The 26,025-nt window shown below is 42.5% G+C and overlaps 1 protein-coding gene across 2 annotated transcripts in view; it reads left to right on the forward strand.

The window, feature by feature from the left end:
- IP6K1 (inositol hexakisphosphate kinase 1) overlaps positions 1–26,025 on the forward strand; it is a 36,374-nt gene that overhangs the window by 4,035 nt on the left and 6,314 nt on the right. For both annotated transcript variants that reach the window (XM_056501408.1, XM_056501409.1), the window contains exons 3-4: positions 832–931; positions 24,063–24,408. In XM_056501408.1, coding sequence (XP_056357383.1) covers positions 24,186–24,408 — 223 coding nt within the window. In that variant the 5' untranslated portion in view covers positions 832–931; positions 24,063–24,185. The remainder of the gene's footprint in view (positions 1–831; positions 932–24,062; positions 24,409–26,025) is intronic.

Raw genomic sequence — 26,025 nt, forward strand, 5'->3', positions numbered from 1 at the left:
CTTCTCTGTATACATTTTGAGTGGCATTAATTGTGTGTAAAAGACAAGCTTCTTAAGCTTGCATTTGCTTTGCATCACCCCTGTCAGTATGTGGTCTCATTAATGTTTGAACCCCTTCTTTGGGAGTAAAGGAATAAGCTTTGCTATTGCAGGGTGTTTCTCTATCTGTGTAATGTGTCCACAGTAGTTAAGATAGGTGCAGTTGTTTTGTTCAAAAACAACACAGAGATAGCTGTCATAATTATATTAGTAGAAGATCTGAGTCAACCAAATCTGATAAAAGCAGTGAAAGAGGTTATGATATGGATGTGTCTGTCCTAGTAGGACGTCACTACACGTGCTTGGGAGCTGCAGTAGATAAGCTGTCTCTGATTTAGCTTTTGTAGTTAGAAAGGTTATCTCTTTTACCAGCTGTCCTGCTGCTTTGCCAAATGCTACCTCCCTTGTGTTGGGGCCTACAACCAGGCCTGTTCAGCTGCTGGGGTTTAATATACTCTGCTTCAGCCTTTCTTCCCTAATGCCCATCCCTGCCTGGTGAGGAACAGTCATGGATCCTGCTCTGCTCCACCCTGGTTGGGAATTTTCAGCTGAGGGTGGCTGAGGCAACTGGGGACAGCATGTCCCCTCAGCCCAGCTGGGTTTGGTAAAGGGCATCTGTCAGAGCACACAGGAATGAGTGTGAGCATTTGCATCCTGAAAAGAACTTGTGAATTCCAGTGCTGTTCTCTAGGGAAGGTATGCTCTCAAACATTCTGAATTGACAAGCAAGCAAAGATCTAAATAAAAGCTGATTTAGGACTTGCTAACTCATTTCCATACATCATTTTGCAGGCTGACTTGCTTTTGGGGACCTGCTCCCTCTTGATTGTGAGAAGTTGGCTTCATATTCCAGTGACTGCTCAGCCAAAGGAGCTTGGGTGACATCTCCAAGGTAACTTTTTTCTGTTTTTCTCAGAATACATGTGCAGCCACCTTAGAGATGCAAAGAGAAATAAGCTGCTTGCTTTTTAGCTCTCTCTTTGTAATTTTATCCTTCAGTAAGTATAGATAGAGTTTGTGGGAGTTTTGCTCTTATCTTTGCAGGATACTGTAGGAACACCCAGGTAAGTGTATTAGCACAGTGAAAAATTCAGTCCTGTTCATTCACCAGATTGGTGTCAGTTCTTTGTAATAAGAACTAAAATTGGAAGATTTGGAGACTCACTCATGCTCTAGTAATTCTGGCCATTTAGGTGGCTGTTTTACAGCTGAATTGCCTTATGATTTCAGAACTCTTATCATTGTCTGCTTTTTTCCTTTCTATTCTGAGGTTAGTTTGCTGAAAGTTAAGGCTGATTTCATATTCTTTCAGTTTCATAGAGGTTACTTTGTGCTGTCCTGAATTTGGAAGAAAGTCAGTCATATGTGTTTTGCCCCAGCTCTTTATCAACAAAGATATGACTCAGTATACCTGTGGTATAAACAGACTCAAATGACCTTGTTTTCTTCAGAAATGGTGTGTTTGAGTAGTGGTTGTCACACAGTTCAGTTTTCTGGTGGGGAAGCCCCTGACCTGTGTGGGCAGTGGTCTTTCTTAGTTTGAAATGCAAAAGGTAATGGCCAGAGAAACTGAACTCCACAAGTGCCTTCCTTTGGTAGAGTGGAGAGACACGTGGTGCCTTCTCTTCAGGGCATGCTCCTGTGTCTGTCACTGCTGACTTAGGTGCTGATCTAAAGCTAAGCTACTGTATAGCTTATATGTTCTGTTTTGACATTTCTCTTTTCTTTCCCCCTCCACAGTTCTGTGCTGAGCTGCATTTTCCCCAATTTTTTAAACTTCAGGAGTCCATTAATGCAAAATACATATGATCGTTAATTCCAATTAAATTCCATTGTTGGTATCAAAGTATTGTCAAGCATTTCCAAAAGCGAGTTTAGAAATCTTAAAAAGGGCACAAGAAGATAGGGCTGGCTGTTTGTTCTGTGTCCTTTGACAGTACTGTCTGAGCAGCTTAAGCATGTGTGGGGAGCAGTCATGATCTCATTACAGCTAACTATAGGTGATAAGCAGCTTTGAGCACCAAAATCAGTGCACCACCAAGTGCAGATGTCAGTGAGTTATTTAAAGCAGGAAGGATTTGGGAGAGGAGCCTGGGGGCTACATAGTCCCATGTCTTACTCAGTGTCTGAATGAAACCATCAAGTAACTGCCTTGAAATTGCTGGAGCTATTGCAGAAGATGAGATACACTACTCTTGCATTGGTTAAAAAAATGGTAAAGTCCTGGAGCTTTGGAAGACCCTCACAGCACTACTACTTGGTGAAAGGTTTGTTGTGCTTTTCCAAGCTGTGGCCTTTGTGTGAAGCTGTGTGACCATCTGAAGAATAGACCTGTTGGTTCACGGGGGTTGACTCCCATCTACAGATGTGGAGATAAAAAGAACTTTTAACTTCATTCTTTTGAGTCTGTCCCAAAAGAATTGTTGAAGTGTTCTGAAGATCAATTTGTGTTGAAACAATACATATGCAGTTTTTTGTGTTCTTTTTTTTTTTTTTTTTTAGGTAGTATCTTAAACACCCCCATGCTTCCTGTAATAAAACCCATATCATGTTAGTTTCATAGATGTAGATTTTACATAGGTTAAATATTACACAGTATAAAATGTTTATGGATCCCTCTACTTTTGGAGTGGTTTGTTTTATTTTCCATTAGAACCAGATATTGTAAGTGTGTTTTCTTATGCTGTGCAATTGGTATTTCCTTCGCTTGGGCACAAATCTCATGTAATTGAGGTCTTAATACCTCACAGTTCTTACTACAAGTGTTGACCTGAGTACACTTATTAAAATTTGACAGTAAGCTAAATGTGAACCAATAAGCATTATCAGGCATGCTTTATGCATCTTTTATTTTTATAGAACTGAGGGAAAACCTCTGACTCTGTTTTAGTCAGACTGAATCAGTATCACTGCTGTGCATCATGCAGAGTCTGAATAGTTTTCAGTTTTCTTCAGGTTCACCCTGCTATTTTTTTCCTGTAATAACAGCACTTGGGTTTTCTGTTTTCCCTCTTAATTATTCTTAGCTTTAGTTAAGTAAGATCACAGAAATTTCCATTCCTGTGATCTGTGTGTTAGTTATGTAGCATCCTTAGCACTGACACTTCCAGTGAATTTCAGCAGCTTATAAAACTGAACTATTGACAGCTTGATTCACCTAATGACGAAGGATAGTAATCTTAAAAGCTCTGATTTGTGAATGCAGATTGACTCAAATATTCTTAGTTAAAATAGTTAAAGGGTATTGTTATCATTCACCAGCCAAAAGTGAACCAAGGTCTTTATTCACTGCAGTTAAAATATCTTCCTAAAACATGGCAATTAAAGATCACAGGTTAGATGGTGAAGTGTTTGAGACTTTCTGTTTTTTGGAGTTCATCCCATTGTGACATAACAATCAGAAGAAAATTTAAAACCTTTTTAGAATTCTGCCAAAGATCAGTGTCCCATGGTAGTGAGCTTGCCAGGTTGACTCTTGTGTGAGCACAAAGCACTTTTGTTTCAGGTTTCCTGTCATTTTTTATGATTCTCAAGGAAGAGAACTCTGTGTTATTTTCCACCCATTATGCCTGAGATGAGACACTTTTGGCACATGTTATCACACTGTATTGATCTGGAAGAGAAAATTAAAGGGAAATTGGCTTTCCCTAGCTGTATACAGCCCGTGATGTATTGTGCTGTGAGAATACATGTGATTTAGCAGACTGTTATTTTGTAGGAAAAAACCAACCTGCAGCATAGCCTTGCAGTATCTTTAGAAGAATTTAAAGAGTGAAATAGCAAGGTAGCTTGAGAGAGGTTTTGCTGTTAAAAACAAACTTGCCGTAATTTGTGTGACTTCCAGATGAGTGTGCTGTGCTTTTTTAGCACATGGGCAGAAGATTTTTTTATGTATGTGCAGGTGCTGCATTTAGTTATCTACAAACCAATTTGACTTATCAGGTTTAACATACTATCTTTTTGCTTTGGCTTTACATCTCTTATATAACTAGTGGCCTCAGTTGTTGTAAGTGGCACACTGGAAAGCCTGTTGGAAGGAGCTTTGAGATCCACTTCAGCAGCTTAACATTTAGATAAGATATTGGGAATTTGTGACCTGTAGAGTGTTTACAGGGACTTGTTTATGACTGCTTCAGTGAACAGGAAGTTAAATATATGTTCTCTTTGTCTGATTCTTCACTTCAAATGAAGAGGAGAAATTCCTTGTTTCAAACACTCAAACAGAGCTAGCTGGTGTGGTAGAGCACTTCAAGGGGCCTGCTGCCCAGGGTTAGAGTATAGGAGAGTAATATTGAAGACTGGGAATATTAAAGGTCCTTTTGGAAGGTGCTTGAGAAATACAGTGGAGTAAACTGTGTTCAGAGCTCCCTTCTTGAATATTTCCTTTTGCAAAGCCAAGTTACATTGGATCCCTTGGAAGCGTGAGGTGTGCGAGAAGAATGTACCAAAGGGTGGTTGTACTGGCTCCTGATTAGGTAAAATAATCTTGCAGACATTTTTAGATGCCAGGTTTTGGGTTTTGTCCTTCAGAACTTGTAACACTTTGCCAAAATTGAAGTTGTGATTGTCCGACCAATGCATGTGTTTCCTGAGGAGACAGCTTCAGGTTCAGTTTGCCTTTCATTTCCACTCAGCTGGCTGAACCTCCTGTTAATTCTTTGTCCTTTACCTTCCAGAACATGCTGCAAGCCACAAAACACCCCCAAGGTATTTTAACAGCTTTAAGATTTTCAGTATGAGTGATTGAAAGCCTTGCAGATTATGCTGATCCTCAGGAGAGTTCCAGTATAACAACAGGCCCAGATCAAAATCCCCTCCATGACCTTGGTTTGTGTGTCATGTGTGTTCTGCCACATTGAAGGGGAGAGTATCCTTGTGTGAAATTCTGTTTAGAGTTTTATCTAGTTTCCAATGAAATTACTACCTTAAGCCCTCGGTCCCGTCAGATATTATGTCATATTCTACTTAAATTAAATACTAGATTTAGTGCACTGTCTTTGTCTTGTATGTTTGCCACAACAGACCTCATTATTTACCATTTCAGACCTCAAAAATGAAGTGTTGCCCTTAATCCTTGAATGTTCCATGGCATTATTTACTTACTTGCAGCACTTGCATTGAGATTTTTTTCCCTTTCCTTTTCAGTGTTTTTAGTTTGTTTTTTAGTGGGTTGACAGTACAAGAGAATTTTCTATATATAGGTACGTACCTTCCTTTGGTACTTCCTTATGAAGAAAAAAATCACAGTGAAGTGTCCAGTTGAGAAGTTATAGCTCATGTTTTCTTGCCTGTGGCCCTCAAGGGTCACCTGCTTAAGAAAATTAAGCTGGTATCAAGTAGGGGGCATGGATTTGCAACGTGATTATGTGGCTTTAACTCCCTCTGGACATGCTTATAAGGTTGTTTCTACTACAATTGCTTGGGACAGCTGCATTAATCAGTATGTTCATCCTTACTTAGTAAAGCTCTGCCAGTGGAATCCCTTAATGTAGATGCACTGACAGTGATAAAATGACACTTCTAAGGTAAAGCTTGTTTTGCTAGAGATGTTGAGAAGGTAAAGAGTGAGGAGTGCTTTATTTGTCAATGTGAGTAGCATTTCTTTCAAGGAAAAAATAAGATAGAAAAGTGGCGGCCCAAAATATGTCTTTTCCAGCCGAACTGATTTTTTCACTGGCAATATAAAGTTAGAAGGGATTGCAGTGACAGGGGAGGGCATCTCTCAGTTGGGCACAAAAGATTTTACCTATCCATACAAGCCTTGGTATGTTTATTCTAGCATGGATGTATACTTGAAATTGCAGGACATTCTGCAGTTCCATTTTCTCATACAGTAAATCAAGTGGTATCCTGAGTATTGGTATAATCTGGAGTGCTGTATAACTGACTGCCTTCCATTTCTCTGACCTTTTTCATATGTATAAGAAGGCCCCAGATTTTGTTTAGTATTGATGTCTCAGAATTACAGTTGCAGAACAAACCACTAGATAACAACTGCTCCTTGTGCTGTTGGCACAAGAATTTGTTTACCAGGGTGAAGTGAACATGTTTGGATAATCTTGCTTTTATTCCCTTAAGTCTTTCTGTTGGACTGATGTGCTCCTAGATCGTCTTTCTGTTTTTGCCATATAAACAGAAAAGTTGCTCAAGGATTTGGATCTTTAGCCTAACAGCACCATGTTCACTCAATAGAGGTGCCCTAATTTGAGCCCATATTAACAAAACCAATTCAGTTCTTTGTGCACTGAGACACAAATTCTTTAGGTTTTGAGAATTTTAATTACCAGGCAAGACTAAGTTGTAATGAAGTACAATGGGATCATGAAAATTGAAATTATTGCCAAACTTCTGGCTTTAAAATATGGTATAGAATTAGCAAGATAATCAAGTAAGTTATTCCTTTCTGAAAAGCTGTTTTTCTGCTGGCTGAAATACACCACAACTGAATGGTTTTACCAAGATCATGAGTGGAAGCATCAAAACCAGTAGCCTGTTACTGGTTCTTGCCTTTCTACTTGGGTAATCTCAGGTAGATTATGGTTATCTAAAAGATATCTAAAGAATCTGTTAACCAAATCAATTGAGCACTTTGCTGACCTGTTAAGCTTCAGCAGGGAGATGTGAGAATTGCTGCATTTCTCCTGTCTTTAAGTGTTTTACCAGTGTTCAGACGGAAGTTGTGCTGTCTGATAAAACTGCAGGATGCCATTAAGGATCTGCCAAATGTGTTTTCTGCTTCCCCATGTAGAAAAATGAGTGTAGCTGAGGCAAAAGGTTTGTTTAGCTTAATCTTTACTGTTAGAAAGAGAAAATTCTAATGCACGTGCCCCTCCATTCACTCTCGAATGCTGTTGTAACTGCCAAAATGCTGTGGTGTATCTCTGTCTGCATATGTGAGATTAAAGTCCTCTTGGGTACTGAAATTCTAGCTCACATGAGGTTGTGAAGCTGTTAGTGCCTTGCATTCCATGGAGGGGTAGGTGGAGCTCATGCAGACAACATATTAAAAGTCAGAGTGTTAATCTTTTGTTCAGAGCTGCTGTTTGTGTATCACCTACAATTTTGGCAGAGCATCCTCTGTCAGGGTGCTGCTCTGATGTGATCTGGTGGTGACAAGAGGCAGAGGTGGAGCCTTAGCCATGGCTGAGCAGATGTTTGTTTCTGGCCATAGAAGTGAGAAGATGAGTGTAGTATCTGTGTGCTTGTTTGAATATTAAACTCGGTCTCTAACAACAGGAGTTGTACTGAATGGGCATTGCCACAGATTTCCTGAAGGTAGAGATCCTAGCTCCTTTAAGAGAGCCAGTTCCTTGGAATGCCCTTATCTAACACTGTTCATTTCCATATAATTAATTCTCAGGCAGCTAGAAAAAGGGCAGTGTGTAGATCTGAGAAGGAGATGGATCAGAGTGGTGTCACAGCCCACAATGTATGATAGGAATTGTAAAGCTGCTTTACAGTGAGCTTGGAGTGAACCAAATCAAACACTGGTTTTCAGAGGCCCTAAGGGTGAGATTAGCTGGCTTCTAATGGTTCTTCGTGGCAAGTCTGTGTTTGGTTTTGATGCATAACTCTTAGTCTTGATGGGTTTAAATCTATATGTTGTCCTAATTCCTAAGGAAACAAAACATTTGTGCTGCTTCCTGAGTACTGGAGCCAGCTTCTGCTCCTTAACAGCTGACTTTGCTCTCCCCTTCCTTTGCACAGGACATGTTGTTATTCACAATGTGCTCTTTGGATGGAGTGTCTGGATCTTGACTGTGGGGTCAGTCTCTTCAAGATGAGAAACATTTCCCTTCACAGATCCTAAATGGCTGCTTACCAGTAGCCGTACTTTGAAAATTCCCTTCTCCTTGTCCCAGGTGGGAATGGGATGTGGGGTCTTGGCTTAGCTCTCCTCTGTAATCTACATGCAAAGCAAAGACAAAGGAAAAGTATTTGAATATCTGTGTGAGTTTTCAGAGTAACAGAGTATTGCAGGACTGTACTCTGAAGTTAAAGAGGAAAGTGCAGCTTTTCTTTTAAGCATTGTGTGACGGAGAACTGCACATATAAACAGCCGCGTGATGTTTCCCTTGTTAGCAGCGGTAGGAAGAGGCAGGTGGGAAAACTTTTCACCTCTGGCCCTTCTGGGGCCTGTTTGTCTTTAGCATTTAAAGTCTCAAATAAGTCACTACTAAGGGATTTTTCCTTAAGTCAGGTCTCAGTCAGCAGCTTAAGAGAATGTGATTTCTGTAACTTGTGGAGAAGGTTTTTGAGCAGTTAATGTGTATCATGCAAGTTTTGCTGGAGTTGCTGTTTTTTCTATACTTTCTTATTTTATTATTTTTCTTATTTTGGGGAAGTAAGTAGCTGAGTTATTAGGGTAGAGGACAGGAAGCCTGCATTGCACATCTGCATTGTGACCTGAGGAGTGAATCAGCTCAGTCATACGAGTTGAGCTGTAGTGAATTATTCAGCCATTTTCTGACAGGCAAGAGTTCCTGACAGTGCCTTTAGTGTATTGGTGAAGAAAATCCAGTTTGATTCTGCCTCTGCTGCTGCAGGAGATGTGTTTAATAACATCCATGTCTTTGCTGAAGGGACTCACACTTGAGGCAAAAGCTCTTTCTGGTTTTTTTTGTTTGCCCAAGTAAACAGTTTTATCTTTGGAAGAAGATACTGAAGTTTTCAAATCCATGTTGTTCCCAGAAGGGGGCAGGGGAGACTTGCAAGTTGTGGAGTTTGATAAAAAGTACTTTTGTTTGGTTTTGTGACACTTCCGTGCTGGCTTTCAGGCACAGCAGGCACTGCTGCTGCCCTGGCAGTGGGAGCATGGCACGATGAGACTCAGCCTGCTCAGTGCCAGTAGCCTGCAGCAGGGACCTGGCCTGCCAGCCTTCCGTGCCTTGGCTCTCCTTTCTCTTGGGGAGCTTTGCAACAGCTCAGAGTTCTCTCCTGCAGTTCCTCCTCCTCCAGTACACTGAAATTATATGCGTGTTAAAGCCATGAGAGAGTGGAGTCATCATAAAACATCCCCGTTTCTATACCAAGAGCAATCTGGACAGTTGGCATCTAAGTGTGTGAAAATCTTAGTTCCTTATTCTGTCATACGGATTTTTTTTCTTAATTAAAGCTGGAAAGAAGCTTCTCCATGCAACTTTCATAGGGATTTTCAGGGAGGTCTAGGTTTGCTGTTTACAGACATAACTTCCATTTTCTAAATATACTCAGCCTGGCCAACAGTAAGAAGGAGGCTGTTTTGCCAAATGTTTTAGAAAGAGGGTCATGCAATTCTAGCAAGTTTGTTTTATGTCTGCAAAGTAATCTGGAGTTTCTTTGACAACTTGGAATACAGACAGAACAAACTTGGCCATGTTAGTCTGCATTTCTGCCTTTGAATGGGGGAAGCAGCTTTCTCACAGGAAGTGCTTTTTGCAGCATTCCTGATAAATTTGACATAACTTCTACCTCTACACTGGCAGTAAAAGGGTAAACAGACTGCTGAATAAGGGGGCTGGATGAGTGCTGCACAAACTTCCTTGAGGTATTTGGTGGTTTTTATGCCTTAGTGAATCTTCAGTTGCAAGGTCTCCTGGCTCTTGTGTCTAGAGACAAGGTTGAAAGAGGAGCCGGCAGTTGGAAGCAAATGGAAACAGAGTGGAGAATTACTTGAGAGAAGTGGAGCCCTGGGAGCCCAGGGGACCCGATGGAGTTGTGGTGCCAGTCTTGGCCATCTTGGAAAAGTCACAGGGATGCTGGCGCATCTCTGATCACTTATCTTCAAACTAGGCCCAAAGGATAATCTAGAGTGGTCAATCTCACTTGAGTCCTGGGGCAGTCATGGGTCAGGTCCTTTTGGGATCTCTTCCTGTGTGAAACACGTGAAGGAATGTGACTGGGCGCAGTTAGTATGGATTTACTGACTGTAAGTTGTGTCTGATGCACCTCATTGTCTTCTGTGATAAAATAATCGGATTTGTGGATGAGGAAAAGCACTAGAGGCCATATAGCTTAAGTTTGTTGGGTGTTTTGACACTCCCCCACAGTATTCTTGTATGCAAGTTGGGACATTACAGACAGGATGAGCGGGGTATGAATTCAAACACATCAGGGAATTCTGAAGAGTAAATGGAGTCAGAGGCGGATGAACGGGTGATTCATAGAGCTCTTTCCACACAGGACATTAGCTTCTGAAAGTAGGCTCTTAATCAGTCTTTTTTTTTTCCTCCTGAATGTCATTCTTTGCCACAGTTTGATAAGAGTGGATGGAAGACAGTATTTAAGAGGCTGTCTGGTTGAAATTCATCAGCATGGCTCATTATCAGTCTAGAAGATTAATCTGTCATCTTGGGAAGAAGTGGAGGGGGGTTCACATGAATGTTCTTCAAGATTACCTTGTTTTGTTTTTCATTCAGTCATGTGATTGCCACTGAACTGTAGTTAAATGCAATACATGGTAGTTTTGGTGATTTCAGTCATACATAGGGAGGATGTGTTTGGAATGCTGTTAGGTTAGTTTGAAAAGAAGAGAAAAACAGTCAAAACAAAGTAATTTTGTTTTCAATGGGTTACAGCTTCTTTGGGTTTGACAAACTTGCTATTATAAAAGGTGATCTAGAGGTTTTCTGTACCTAATGTGTACTTTGAATTCTCTTCAGTGTTCCTAAGATACTGTGGAGCATCCAATATTCTTTTTACAATTGCCAGTCTGAGAATAATACTGTTTCATTAGATCTGGTCAGGCTAAGGGATATGTACTTATGCCCGAGGAACTATAATTGCAAAATTCAGTGTATGGTGTTTGCTTTGGGATTTATTTTTTCTTTTCCAATACTGCTATTGCTGCCTTGCTGCAGCCAGTGGTATGTGTTGGAATTAAGAATTCAGTTTAAGCTTTCTAGTGTGGTAGTGTGCTAAATTAAGGCGCCAGTTATGAGCAAAGAGGTTAATGGTCTTACATAACGCTGGTCTTGAGGTTTTTTTGCCACTGCAGAATCAAAAATAGCAATTAGGAGTTCATTTTTTTTTTGTCCTAGCTGTGTATTTTTCTGTGGGGATCAATTACCTGTAGCAACTGACTTTCTAATCAAAGCTGTTTTTTGTTTTAAAAGCATCATAATTTAAAAGTTGAGAACACTATTAAAAATCCGAGTTCACCACAAGCTGCTTACGTTTGTCTTTCAGTTAGTGGTCTCTTGGAAAGCTATAGATCATTCTTATTTTATCAGAACTGCCTAAGGAATGTAATTTTAGCTCCTCTGCGTTTATGGCTTTGTAGTAATTCTTCATGAGTTCAGCTCTTTACAGCTTTATGTCTGTGGTTAACCCTGTAGCTTCTCTGTATGGTTACTGGTTAAAACTCTTTAACTCTGGTCTGCACTTTGCTATTGCACTGTGTAGTCTGAAATAGCCAAAACTATAGACTGTTCTTACAGATGCATTTGAGATCTTCTGTTTGTTAGCCAGTAATTTTTTTTTCTGCTGAGATTACTTTGCCATTTGTCCCAAATGGGAACTGACTGTGTCCATTAGGATTAGCTTGTATGTGTTTCTAATCTCATCCTAAATCTCCATTCACAGAGATGCTGGCAGTGTGTTGCTTCCTGTTGAGGTTTCCTTTCATGTCTAGTCCCACTTTTTTTTTTTCTAATTGTGGAATTCATAATGCACTGTAACTTCGATTACCTTATGAAGAAAACATGTATATGTTCACCTCTATGGCAGCATGGATTGCTTTACATCTGTTCATTGTTAACTGGCAAGGGGGATGATCACTGGTTATGTTGTCTAGCGAAGACTCACGATTTGCTTTGTAGATTCCATTCAGAAGTGTCCAAATGGTGTCTTGTTGGAAGATGGAAATAAAACCAAAAGAACAGGGAGAAAGTTGTCCTTGGATTCTTGGTGTCTGATGTCTGTGAAAAAGAAGGATTTATGTAACTGAATGTGCTGCGTTCTGCTCCTTGGCTTCCCCTCTGGGGTGCCAGCATGTTCTTGTAGGGCATTGCTGCTCTCACTTCCTGACAGCCCACCTGGGCTTGGTGCCTGCTGAGGCTCTGCTTCAGTACATGAGCTGAAGAGCTGTGAACCACATTCACTAGACTTGCCCTATTTTTTTAGCATATAATGATCTCTGCTTTTCAGTCTTTCCTTGATGAAATGTCTGCTTCCAGGGTAGTCAGCAGCCTGCATGTGCAGATAAGCTGAATTGGGATTTGAGCAGGGAAGCACTAAGCAGATCTGCAGCTGGGTGTGTGACATCACAAAGAAGAGTCTCCTCCAAACATCACTGGCTGTGGCTTTCCCTACTTGCATTAGAGATTCCATTAAAAGTCTGGACTTTGAGCAGTGATCTTACAAATTTGTCTAATATCTCTCTGCTGATGGAAATGAGAACACAAGACATAGTATTAATGTGTAAAAACAGTGGGCTGGTAGCTGAGCAGAGATCTCCCAAGGGTAGGATTCATAATCCTCTTAAAGGAGAGGAGAATCAGAGGCTTTGAAAGGTCACCTTTTGCGGGGTGAAACAATGCCTGCGCAAAGCTCTGTTGCCTCTATGATCAATTCCTCTCCCATTTTCATATTTCATCTCACAGCAGCAGAAAATAGATTAGATGAATCCTGCAAGAGTCTTGACCCCTGTAAAACTCCCACAGCCTCAGATTTGACTACCTGCCAGAAGACAGCTGTGTGTATATGGGTTGATAATCTTGTGTGACAGGGTTATGAAGTCTCACTGTACAGAGATACTGGTCTGTTCTCCAGAGACACTTTGATCTAAAGGGGGTGACCATGTACTTCTGCTGCTCTGCAGCTTCACCATAGTTTTACCTTTGCCTTATATTGTTGCATCTGTATTTTGCTTGTGTTGGAGAGTTGTGAGAAATTCAGATGTCTAAATACAATCCTAAATGGCAGCTTTACTAAATTTCCTTAATGTTTAAAAACTCTGTTATATGTGTATTTGATGTTTAAAGTGCAGTGCTTTCAGTGTTAGTGACTGTCAGCAGCCAGAAATTTATTAACCTCTTGATTGTGATTAATGATATTTTAGTGATGTGTTGGGACAGAGGTGTAGCATTTACTCATGGACTTAGGGTTTTCTTTTTTTGCAAGATTGTCCAAGTACAATGGAAACTTGCTGCTTATTAAAGCAGCAGCCATAACTTAATCTCAGAATTTTGGAGGGATGAAATCTGCATGGCAGTGGCCCAGACTATTCTTTAAGTGTGCTGTCCTCCACATGACAGCAAGATGGCAAGTAAAACTGGAATTTTTAGCATCTCTGAAGCAAAGCTGGAATCCCCAATTTGATGAATGCAGTGTCCAGAGTTAGGTATTATTACAAGCAATGATAAGAGCTTGCTGCAGCAGATGTTGATCGTGAGGAAATGGGTGTGAGGCTAAATCATGAAACATATCTTGGTGAAATTCTGAGGGGACCCTACAATGTCCCTGCCATGAGGAATTGCTATGCCACCCAAGGGTGACGTGTCTGTTCCCTAGCAGGTGAGAGGTACATACACAGACGCAGATTTTTGGACCTGTGTTAGCACAAGAGGCCTTTCATGGTGAGACAGGGGAATGACTCGTTCCAGCTTCGTGTCACCTTCAGTGTTGTTGCATCTCCATTGCCTCACAGGAACTGCTGCAGTGGTTTCCTACACAGAGCCCTTTAGATGGATCAGCTCTTCCTTCCTAAAAAGCCTCATTGTGCAGAAGTGGTCAGCTTTCTGAAGTGACTTTCTTAATAGTTTAACCAAGGTAAAGAGAACCTTGGATGTAACCCAGGCAGCAGTTTCTAAGAATTCTTTGTTGTTCATGAATCGGTGTTGTTTGTATAATGTTGTTGTCTCTGTTCCCCCTGGCTTTGCTCCCCAGTACTGCTTGTGCATGCTGCTGCTGTTGTTTGTCATGCCCTATTTAATCACAACAGGCTGTTCCTCTCTATATATTTCAGCAGCTCTTTTGCTCTGAAAATAGTGCTGGTATTAAATAAATTAAAGATTTATTTTTGAGGAAAATAGGGCATTTTAAGTATTAATGGTGTGCTGTGGAAGATGAAAACATGAAGAATTAGATTGTAGTTTTTTTATGTACTGTTTAAATCCTCTGAACTAAAGTGGTTTTGTGTAACTATTTGGTAGTTATGTTGTGATATTTTATCTATGTTGAGTAATAGAGCAGCTTCACATTGCTTGGAGCTGGAGTTTTGCCATGCCTTGGTTCCTACTTTCTCCCGTATTTTAATGCTGAGGGATTGTTCGCCAGATGTATTAGTGACCTGATCCAAATGAAAACTGAAGGCTTTTTGTTTTGTTTTATATATTGCTGTTTTGTTTTCCTACCAGATTGTGTACTTAATGCAGCTGACTGCAGGGGTGCTGATGCTGGTGTAAAGAAGATGTCAGGAGAGGTGAAAAAGTCAAATTATGTTTCTGCTACAAGTGACAACTCACGTCTCTTCAAAGTCAGGGGGCAAGACTGTTCTCTGAGCGTGTGTTTGCAGCTGAATGGAGTTGGCTCTGCTCCTCTCATGCCTGCCCTTGCCCTGCTCAGTGATTGTCCCCTTTTACTTTCGTTGGGCACTGGCAGTAAACCAGTTCAGGAAGCCACATTGGCGAAAACAACTTTTCTTTTTTTCCGGGTTAACTTGTTTGCCAGGCTGGTTTCTGAGCAGGATCAGTGAGTGCCAGTGCTGACTCAGGAGAGAGGATGGGTTTAAAGAATGCTGACTTAGATTTACCCATGGAATATAGCCTGAGATGCATGTTAAGGAACAAAGGGTAAGGTTTGCCAGTTAGCAGTTTTTTCAGTTTTGTGTTTTCATGGATTGATGTGATGATGTCTACAGAAAAGGCTGCTGAGAGGAGCTTAGAGACTTTATTTTTTTGCCTTCTAGAGCAGACACAACAGAAACTGTAGAAAGCTGGTTTCCTGAAGCTGTTTCATAAATGTGCATCCTGCCCTATACTAGAAGTTAGATCTTTATGCTTATTCAGTCTTTCATGCCTTGTCTTCAATGAGAAGGCCTTTCACAATGGTGTCAGATGCAGGTACCTGTCACAGCTGAAAGCAGGGAACCAAGAATTTCCCAGTAGGTTCCCAGGCAGCCATCAAAAAAGGAGGTATTTTTAGTTGGTTTTGTTTCAAACAGTATTTGAGCTGGTAATTTGGGAAAGCCTTCAGTCTGTTTCTCTCACAGCTGTTTCTAAAGTGTGCTAGCATAGCGTCATTGCTTAGTGCTTATTCTGGTTGTCAGTATTTCTGTTTGTATTTCCTTGTTCAAATAAAAATTCAGCTGCAATTTCAAGAGTTGCCAAAACTGCAGATAGGCTCCCCTGTTCACTCTTTGAATGTCACAGTCTTCAAATTAGTGGGAATCTGCACATCATGTAGTAGGCTTGTGTTTCTTGAATGGAAGATCACCAAGATAGTTAGTGGTTATGCAATTTCTGGGAGAGTTTTGTTTCAGAACTTGGCCCAAAGCTGTTCTTTCGCATTAGTGACTTGGTTAGTCATGTTTTTATGTTTATTTCAGCATGCAGACTGCAAAAATGACATATAATTTTGGACAAGCAACAGCTCGAGGGAGCTCAGTAGCCAGGCCTTAGCTGTAGGATAGACATCAGTGTGACCTCATTTTGTCTCATTGAAGAGACCCTCCACATTTGGAAGCAGTGGCAGTCAAATCCCCTGCATGTTCAGTTTGGTGAGTGCTCCTGTTCTACAGCAGCCATGAAACGAGGTGAGCTGGGAATGCAAACGTTGGGCACAAGGATAACCATCAGCAATTCAGGCACCTTGTGCTGATACAACTGTTTGTACAGCTGTACAATAGATTGGAGATCTGACCTGAGTTGAAAAGTAATCCTTAAATAAAACAAAACAAAGTGCTGGTTTATTTTTAACTGTGGTCAGTTCCCTAGTTTGATTCATGGTAAGGCTGCAAACAGTTGTAGCCAGTGTAGCAGAGTTGAGTGGGAGGGTGCTGTTAATGCTGTTCCAGATGTCAAAGGATTGCCTGTGCAACCATGATCTGAAGAAACAACTGAAGCAGGAGTTACACACTGGTTTGGCTCAATCAGTGCCAGAAGGAATCTCACCATAATATTGCGTGATTTTTTTAAGGCCAGCCATTTGCATGGCATTGGTTCCATTGTGGAGGATTGCTTTATAGAGCAACCAAGACAAGCAAGCTTTTTTCAACCCAAAAACTGCCCTGTTTTACCAGAACATGGCGGGAGAATAAAGTATCAATGTGCACTTCTTCTTGTACAGATCAAACTTTTGATGTATGTGTTTTCACTGTCATTTCCCTGTCAGACTGGAGGCCTAGGTGTTCACCTGAGTGTTCTTAATTCACTGGTTTTACACATTCTGAAAGAAAAAAAATAATATTTTTCTTCGCTTTTATCTTCAAATAGATTTTATAGTTTGGGTTTTTTGCTCTTTTGTGTTTTCACTTATCTTCTCTTATTTTTCATAAGACTGTGGAGGGCAAAGAGCCAGAAAACACACCTTCTTTCTCTATTTTTAATTGCCCATATAAGGTCTGAAACTGTGTTCCCTTGCTCTTGAGTTGGGGGAGTTGACTGTTTTTCCTGTTGCAGAATCCTCACTTTGGTGCCTCTGCTTTTCTTTCTCTGTGTGACAAATGTAAGGTGCAGCACACTGATTGCTCCTTTCAGTTCCTGTCAACCACCCTCTGAGGCCCGAAAAAACTGTTCTTATTGCTGCACAAGCACTTCTTTTTTTCTGGGATTTTGATGCTTTTGCTGGAAGTTTTCTCTTGTTTCTTCTCTACAGAAGCTGGAAGGATCTTATCCCATCTTTCCACCTGCTTTCCAGGTGTCTGTACTAGCTAGGAGTCTGAGGGCCACAAGGCTGAGGTGCACAACCATTTCTCCTTGTGCAGTCTGTGTGGAGGTGAGTGGGAGCCCAGACTCCAGAGGTGTTTGCACATGTGGATGACGACAGCACCTTTCAGCTTGGAGGCTAGCAGTTACTCTGTAGGAGATCAGGCCAAATTGTTTTCCTTGGCTGTGGAATGATGCCTTCAAGGTCTTCTGGGGTGTTTTTAGCCAGGAGAAAATGAGGTGAGAACTTAGGAGGTGCCAGTTCTCTTCATCCCTGTTGTAACACAAACCTGAGACCTGCTTGCCTGGCTGCAGTGGATTCTCCTCAGTTTGGTGGAGCAGCTACCCAGTGCTGAGCAGCCTTTTCCTATTCCATCCATCTGGCTGAGCTCTGCCCACGCTCTCACAAAATCACACCTCCCTCTTCCTGCCAGCAGTGCTCACTGTGCAATGCATTTGTCCTCTGGTTCAGCACAGCCATCACCAGCTCTGACTCATTCTCTTGCTGTCAGCAAGTGTGGTGCATTTACCTGCTCATCCATCCTGCCTTCTGATGTTGTTGATATTGTAGAATTTGGAACCCACAGCTGACATGAAAGTGCAGTTTCTGAATGGACTCCTCCTCATGCTGAACTCAGTGTAGTCATTCCATCATCTTCCTGCTGGGGTGGCATTTGGGTCATCATTACCTGGATGACTGTGCAGGACTTTCTTAGGGTTGTGGCTGCCTTATTTAAGCCTCACTGTTAGGGAAGAGGCCAAGGTCTGTGACTAAGACTGGTATACTTTATTTTAGATGAAAATTTTAAACATAAGATTTTTTTTAGATATGAGGTAAAATTGTTCCCTCTGCTTATTCAATCCATAAGTTGAGTTACAAATTCTTTCTGGGTTAGTCTTTGAGCCAGGCTTCTTCAATGGAAATGGCATGAATCTTTTTCCTTTCTCCCCGTCATGCTATGATTGCAAGGACAATTTTCTGCCTGTTAATCAGTTTCTGAGCCCCTGCACTAATGTAAATTTTTAAAAATGTCTTTTCTTCATGGGTTAGGTTGATTCATTGTGGCTTTTGACTGTTGAAAGTATGTTCCTTTCTAACTGTCTCTGACCATTGTATTGGAAAGTTGTACTGAACAGCAGCTTTTGCATTAGAATAATTTAAAAATAACCTGTGGAGACTTCTTTCTCTTTGTAAATGATGTGAAGCCAGAAATTAGCTCACAGAAAGCTGAGCAATGAGGCCTTACAACCATTGATCTTCCCTAAGCCCTTCTCTAGAAAGCATGTGTCATAATCTCATCTCTCCCATAAAATGCAAAGCCGATATTGGATGACCCTGCTGTCTTAGGCACAGGCTTGGAAAAAAGTCTTCTGGGCTGGTACTGATAAAGCAACCTTTTGTTGTACATATTCTGTCAGATCTTGCTGCTGTGGAAACTCTCAGGCTTGGACTGCAGCCAGTGCTTTGGAACAGAGAAGGAAGGTGCCCTTTTCTACCAAGGCAGGGTGTATTTGTTCAAGATGCAGCAGGAGGATTCAGCAGCTCAGCTCCCTCTTGCTCATCCTCCCCTGCTACTGGAGAGACAAAAGTGGTGATGACCAGACCAGGCCTGGCCCTTCTTGAAGCCTTTGCAGTGACACAGATAGCAGTGACAAGGACTGGCAGGTCCCCAGACAGCCTGTGCCCTCCTTCCAATGTGCTGCATTTCTCCAGGAAGGGGAAGCCTGGAGAAAAGAGCAGCAAGGGAATGAAATCATATCATCCCTGTTACATGCAGTCCTCCAGTGCTCCCCAGCATGATCTTATAACAGTAGTGCCAGCTTGTCCAGCATCAGGCCAGACAGGAATACAAGCTGGAAGAGGCCATTTGAGCCCCAGCTTGGGTTACCCCGATGTACAGACAGCTGCATGGCAGGTGTTCACAAAATGTTGCAGAGTACCTACTCAGTATGTTGCTGAATGTGACAAAGCTTCCCTGTTCATGGCTGTGAGCTAAGAGTTGACAAAAAAAAAAAAAAAAAAAGAGAGAGCTTACCACTTTAGTATGCCTGTGTGAGAAAATGTTTCTGAAAATGGTTCTGGGTCTGAATCCCTAAGAAGGACTTCCAGTACCTCATCCCTTCCAGAAAGCATGCCATGCTTTGTGCATCAGTGACAGCAGAAGGACCTTTCCAATTTTTGCTAATCTGGCCTCTAAGAAAAAAAAGCCTTGTTTAACCCCAGATCTGAGCACTGGTTTTAGTGAGTGGTTTCAGCATCCCAGCCAGAGTTAAAAGTACATGGCTCAGCCTCTCTTTCTTCAGAAAGCTGAAAAGGCTTGGCTTCCGCTCCTTTCTTAAGAAAAGAAGAGGAGAAAATTCTTGGTCTTGCAGGCTGCTGGCAGAAGTGTTGAAGCTTTGTGATCAGTGTGATAGAAGTATGGCACAAATAGTCTGTTGTGGTTTAACCTCAGCTAGCAACTCAGCCCCACACAGCCACTTACTCACTCCTCTCCTGGTGGGATGAGGGAGAGAATTGGAAGGGTAAAAGTGACAAAACTTGTGGGTTGGGATAAAGACAGTTTAATGGATGAAGAAAAAACTGCATGCACAAGCAAAGTAAAGTGAAGAACTCATGGAAACAAGGAAAAAAAGTAAAGCAAGGTGACACAAGGAAACTCCCATGGGCAGGCAAGTGTTCAGCCCTCCCCAGGAAAGCGTAACAGTAACAGTGACTTGGAAAGACAAACACCATCTATCCAAACATCCCCCCCTTCATTTTTTGTTCCCCAGCTCTGTATGCTAAGCTTGACACCATATGGTCTGAGATATCCCTGGGGCTGGTTGAGGTGTTGCCTCCCAGCTTCTTGTGCACCCTCAGCCTCCTCACTGGGAGAGCAGTGTCAGAAGCAGAAAAAGCCTTGATTCAGTTAGTCCGGCTCACCAATACTTACCACTAACAAAACCATCTCTATTATCAACATTGTTTTCAGCACAAATCCAAACCACAGCCCCATACAAGTTACAAGGAAGACAAGTCTCCCAGCTAAAACCAGCACAGTCTTCCTTCAGATCTTTAGGAGCCAGAAACAGAGGTTATGTCTAAGGACTTGTACTGTAAGCTTAATTTTCATTTTATTTCCCTTTCTCTAGGTTCAGACAAGCTCTATCTTGTGTAGATCAGGCTCTTTCCTTGTCAGCACTTCAGCAGTTGGTGCGTATGTGCCCTGTTGATGAGGGAAGAAAGAGGATTGGTGCAGGAAGCTCAGCTCAGGGCATAGGGTGGAGCATGCCTGGTAGTGGCTACTGTCCTCTCCAAGCCCTTGTTCACTGCACTTCCTCCCCAAGCCTCACTGTTGCCATTGTCTTTCTCAGCTGGCATTCTCGAGCAGCTTTTCCTAATACTTCTGTTCCACTTTGAATGCATGTATATAGATTGTATTCTACTTCGTGGCCTCAATCTGACGAGCCACACTTGTCATAGTGAGAGCAGCCCATCCAAAAAGGAGTATTTGGTAGCAGTTCAAGTATTGGACAAGATGCATGAGAAGGCTCAGGATTTTAAAGCTATGTGCTTAAGCAAGCTGGGAAAGTTTGTACCTTCCTGGATACCACAAAGGCCAAATGTTTCTGGTTACATTCTAAGTGGTGCTGCAGGTTCCTGGAGTTGTGTTCTCTGCCCAGGTCCCAGGGCTTATCTCCATTTACTGCTGACTAGACAGACCTGTCTCAAACTTGTGAGGGTCTGCTTTTGTGCTGGGAAGTTGACCTCATAGCACACTGGGAAACACTTTTATTTTTTTTTTAACTCTCTTTTGGGTTTTATTATACCTCATCCAATCCGGCATGACTAGAAACAACCCTGCTTTTTCAGCACAGATGCTTCTGCTTTTCTTTGCTAATGAGACTAGCTCACCAGGAACCAATTGACCAAATGCTGTAGTCCTCTCGTTTGCTATACTGTTATTTTCTATTCTTGTGCTTTGCTCCTCCTGAGCGCTCTGGGGTTGTTCAGGGAAAGTCCAGCTTGTGTCATCGTGACGTTGAGGTCTGTATTTATCCCTGCCTGTGGCTCATCTCCAGAGCTGTCAGTGGCCATCTGCCTCAGCCCTGGGCACGGCAGGGCCTGGGGCTGGAGTCTGAGGAGAGTCAGTGCTGGAAACACGGATGTGCAAGCTGCTGAGGGCAGTCAGTGTTCTTGCTATGTGATACATCACAATTTAAAGCGTTTGTTCCCCTTTTTATTTAGGGAAGTAGCTTTACCAGTGAGTCGTGAAGTGTTGCCAGTGTTCCTATACAAGACAGCTTATCGAGAGTGGGACATCAGCACTGTGGGGTGCTCAGAAGTAATTCTCACACCCTTGGCAGTGCAGCTCCCTGCCTTCACCTCTCATTGTGTGGTGACCCCCAAGGCCATTTTTTCTGTCTCCTTTAAGTTACACTCTCAGAGGAGACATTGCCGATAACTCTGCTTCTGAACCCCACCCCTCCACCTCTCCCGAGTCCAGCTCAGTGGGCATTTTGTCTTGTTAAGAAGAGATCATTCTGTTGGAAGAGGTGCTAAACTGGCCCAGGAGTTTCACTGCTGCTTGAGCTGCAGTGGTGATGGAGGATACCAAAGGATCTGCTTAAATTAAGTGGTCTCCCTCAAGCTGGTTCTTTGACTGTGCACTGTGTTTTGCAGTTTAATTGGAAGGACTTTGAATTTTATAAGCCAGCTAAAATAGTTGAACTCATGCCTTTGTTTAACAGATGAAGGATGAGTAATATTTAGGACTTAAAATAGTTTTCTGCTTTATATTAGTTTCAAACTGCTGGGATTCTTATGTCTTTGTTTGTGGATAGTGTCCATGTTTAGTAATGACCCTTTGAGTTAGTTTCATGAAAAACCCTAAGCCCAATCTGAGCTATGAAATGTCTCTCTAGCCCTATGGAAGTTTTCCTCTTTGCAAATGTTACCTCTGAAATGCTGCTTGCCACAAAGTATTTTTTTTGTCACATTCACTGGAACATGGAAAAATGCTGCCTGTATTATTTTCTCTAGAGTGTGTGAGTGCATGTGGGGAGCAGTTTTTTCTGGCTTTGGACTCTGTCCCCACCTGATGCCCAGCTCTTTCTCTTGTGTCACAGCCTCAGAATGTTTTGGTTTTATGGCTGTCACTTCCTCCCAGGGAGCCGGCAGACCCAGAACTTGTGGTGTTGGGGTTTCCTGGAGGTGCAGGGGTACTTGGCAGCGAGCCCAGGACACTTGGTGGCCACAGCCATTTCCCAGCAGCCCTTGGATGGCTGCAATCCTGAGCATCATATGCACGTCTCCTTAGTGTGACAACAACTGTCACACAGATAACACTTGTATTTCTCTTGTCCTAAGAAGTTTAAACTACAGGTAGTTTTGAATTTAAGTTTGTCCTCTGTATTTATTTGGAATAGCTGAAAGCTCTACTTTAGTAAATAAAAAATTGAATCCAAGACAGAGCTGCATCAGGAAGGGGAGACTTCAGTCTGTGAAACATTTGTCTGGAATATGTGAAGTGCTGACCTCTTGCCAATGGTGGTAATTTGCTTGTTCTTAGATATTAACTGTGGAAAACCCAAATAAAACATCTATGAGTGTCTGCTGCTGAAATTTCTTCTTGTTGATGAGGCAAATAAGAGGGATGAGAGAAATCCCCGGCATATTTTTGTTTGTGATCCAGCTTAGGCTCTGAGTGAGTTTGGGAGACAAGACTTTGATGTGAATTGATACAGAGAGGGAGCATCTGTGTTGTGGGATTTTTATCCTCCTATTTCCTGGCCCCTGCCTTAAAAGCCAGCTAAATATTCTCATTATTCCCCTTGCACTGAATGTGGCAGTGTGGTCATGTAACCACAAAAGGAAATGTTTTCCATGGGATCAGTGAGATGATTCAACTCAAATGTACGTACACTCATGCTATCCAAAAACCCATTGCAAGGAAGTGAGTAGGAATGGGCAGACAAGGACAGAGAAGCATTGTCCTGTGGTGGGGAATTTGAGTTACATTGGATTGAACATGTTTTGAAGTATCACCCCTTCTTCTCAATCTCTTGAGCTTCATCTGTGACGTGGCTGGATTGGAGTGGGGGAGATGAGCTCGTGTTCCAGAATTGCCCTGGCCTGGCAGTGCTGTGTAGCTGCAGAGACATCCCGTGGCCAGATGAGGAACAGCCTGGGCCATGTGCCTTGTTCAGGCCTCCAGGATCCCTCAGTTCTTAAATTACTGCCCTTGGCAGTTGCTGTGTGAAGAAAATGGAAATGCAGTGCATTCAGAAACTGTAGTCGCCACTTGGTTCTTGTACCAACATTTGGATAACTCATCCTTGAGAGGAAATCCTCTGACATTTTGCCCAGCAGCCTAACAAGCAGCTGTGATCTAAGCTGGAAAGGGCAAGTCATCTGGAGAGAATTTGGGCAGCTTTACTTTTCAATCATCTTGTGGCTGTAGTGGGCACTCTGCAAACATTAAAAGAGCATCTGCTTCTCTAAAGCACTTGTCATCTCATTTGGATTTACTGGTATATCTTGCTTACCTCTAGAGATCAGGGCCTTGTTGTGCATATAGGTGCTGTGAAAGCATTAGAAAAGTCCTGAAAGGGTGAGAGTAATAAAGGAGAGAATCTGAGCAGAATCCATTCAGTTCCAGCACACACGCAGTGACAGAATGACTGTCATACTCTGTGTCTTTCAATGCCTGAAGAGAAGTGAGGAAACAGTGTGATAGTAGCAGGTGAACAAGAATTATTTAGTCATTTAGATGTTAAAAATGCAGAGGCTTAAGGAGGGGAATTCAGATTCTGGAAATGCTTGTACTGCTTGTGTCAGTCACTATTACTGATAGGCAGGTGTGGGCTATAGCTCACAGTCTGCTCCATTGCCTTACTAATAAAATGAACAGGGAAGCAAATAATATTTTCTAAAGATGGGAGGCTCAAAATAGCCATATCTCCTCCTTTCCTTGTCTGCTATCAATCCTATTGGAGCTCTAGATAGGACTGCCTCCCAATTAGTTTGTGTTTACCTGTAGGATTAAAAAGGTGGTGAGGAGCATGCTGGAACAAGCAGGGTGTAAACAGAAAACAAAAGAGGTTATGGATATAAATAAATAGCATAAACTTCTCCAGGCTAACAAGGAGTAGGTGTAAGTGGTCCTTTACTAACAGGAATCCCTTTTGCTTTTTCAGATCACTGCGAGGAAACAAACTGCCAGGATTTCCCCCCTGTGGCTGCCTGACTGCTCCTGAGCTACCCCTCCCAGCCCATGTGGCTCTCCCCATGCTCCAAGAGTGCAACAAGTGCCCAACGCAATGTGTGTTTGTCAAACCATGGAAGTGGGCAAGTATGGCAAGAATGCCACTCGATCTGGAGACCGGGGGGTCCTGCTGGAGCCTTTCATTCACCAGGTGGGCGGGCACAGCAGCATGATGCGCTACGACGACCACACTGTCTGCAAGCCCCTCATCACCAGGGAGCAGCGCTTCTACGAGTCCCTGCCCCCAGAAATGAAGGAGTTCACACCTGAGTACAAAGGTGAGGCATTCCAGAATGCAGTTCAAGAAACTGCCCTTCCATTTTCCTGCAGCTGCTGCTATCTTACTGTCTTTCTGTGTCATTTTGCTTTTTTTTAAACTCCCTTTTGTGGGCTGGCAATTTGATAGCAGCACTTGGAAAGGAGGAAGTTGCTTTTTTGTTCTTTTTGTAGGCACACTGAATTGAATATGCTCCTCTTTCTAGATAGAGAATATGCAGGGTGACAGTTGTAGTCCAAAGTTTAAGGTTATGGATGTGTAACTGAAGCGGTTTTATTACCAAGTTATTGTCAATTACAGTCTTGACCTTGAGCTAATGAAGCCAGATCATTGACTGAGCATTTGCACGTTCCAGCTCCATAATTTATTGCTTCCTCATCCCATCTCTTTTATGGACCCGTAGCAGCAAGCTGCTGAAGCAGGAAGTATGGCTTTCCAGTGCTGAGATGCAGCCTTGTCCCCAGCTGCTTTGAAGGAGTGGAATTTTCCAGTGCCTGTGTCATTGTAGGAGGTTGGCAGCTCAGCTGTGTCTTTGAGAAGCTTGATAGGCTTCCAGCCCTGTGTGTTTATGTTGAGGATGGTGATGTGGTCAGGTAGCCTTTTGTGGGTCTCAGTGTTCCTGTTCCCTCTGCTGCTTTGTCTCCACCTGGCCCTGGGAGGGTGGTGCTTTAGGGACAGCTGTGACCACCATCTGTTCAGGGTCTTTCCTTTGCTTCTGGCTGCAGCCTGTCTCCAAGCAGTGTCAGCTTCCCTCCTGGTGTCTGCACACAGGTGGTCATGAGTGAGGGGTGCAGTCTGCAACAGATGGCTCCTCTCTTACCCTCCAGCCCTTCTGGGGTCACACAGTGCTCTAATGTCCCATCAGAAATCCCACTGAAGCCCATGTAGTTCCTATAGTCTATATGATCTGAGTTTTTCCTTGTGTTTAAAACCGATGAAGCTGATAGTCCAGATGGGCACTTGTCTTCTTGAGATCAGGTACTTCCTGGTACCTAAATGGCATGGGATGTACATTTCCATCACAGTGTGAGATTTCATCCTGTGCAGTTTCCTGATAGTCCTAGAAATCTTTCCTACTGTTCTGGGGGAGAGGAACACTGGGTATGATATTTTCTGTCTGAGCACTGGGATGTTCCTGTAAGACTTCACAGAGATATCTTGAGCACATCCAGGCAGCACTTGGAGTAGCATTTATGTAGTGACATTCTGGAGATGTGTTTGAGCCACCTGAACCTTGTTAACATTGTCCTGTGCAGACAAGGAGGAAAGAAGGACGAGAACAGCATCAGCTGGGTAGGGCAAGGTTTCCTCACGTTTGTAATGAATCATTTGATTCAGTGCATCTGTCATTTGAAACTCCTGGCAGCTAGTCAATACTAGTGACAAGCTAATGAAACATTTTGTCATTGCACATCAGGAGATGGGCTGATGGCCTCATTTTCAGGGCTGGGGCAGTCTCAGAAATGGAGATGTCAGCCCTAAGTGGAAGTGTCAGTGTCCTGCTCTGTGGCTGGCCAGATACATTCTGAGTCTGTGCTATGGAAGATCTGTAACTTCCCTTGGACTGTGGTGCTTTCTGGGAGCCTTCAGAAGGTAAAACTGGACAGGACACATGGTC

This window comes from Oenanthe melanoleuca, chromosome 12 (genome assembly GCF_029582105.1).
Source record: "Oenanthe melanoleuca isolate GR-GAL-2019-014 chromosome 12, OMel1.0, whole genome shotgun sequence".
NCBI lineage: Eukaryota > Metazoa > Chordata > Aves > Passeriformes > Muscicapidae > Oenanthe > Oenanthe melanoleuca.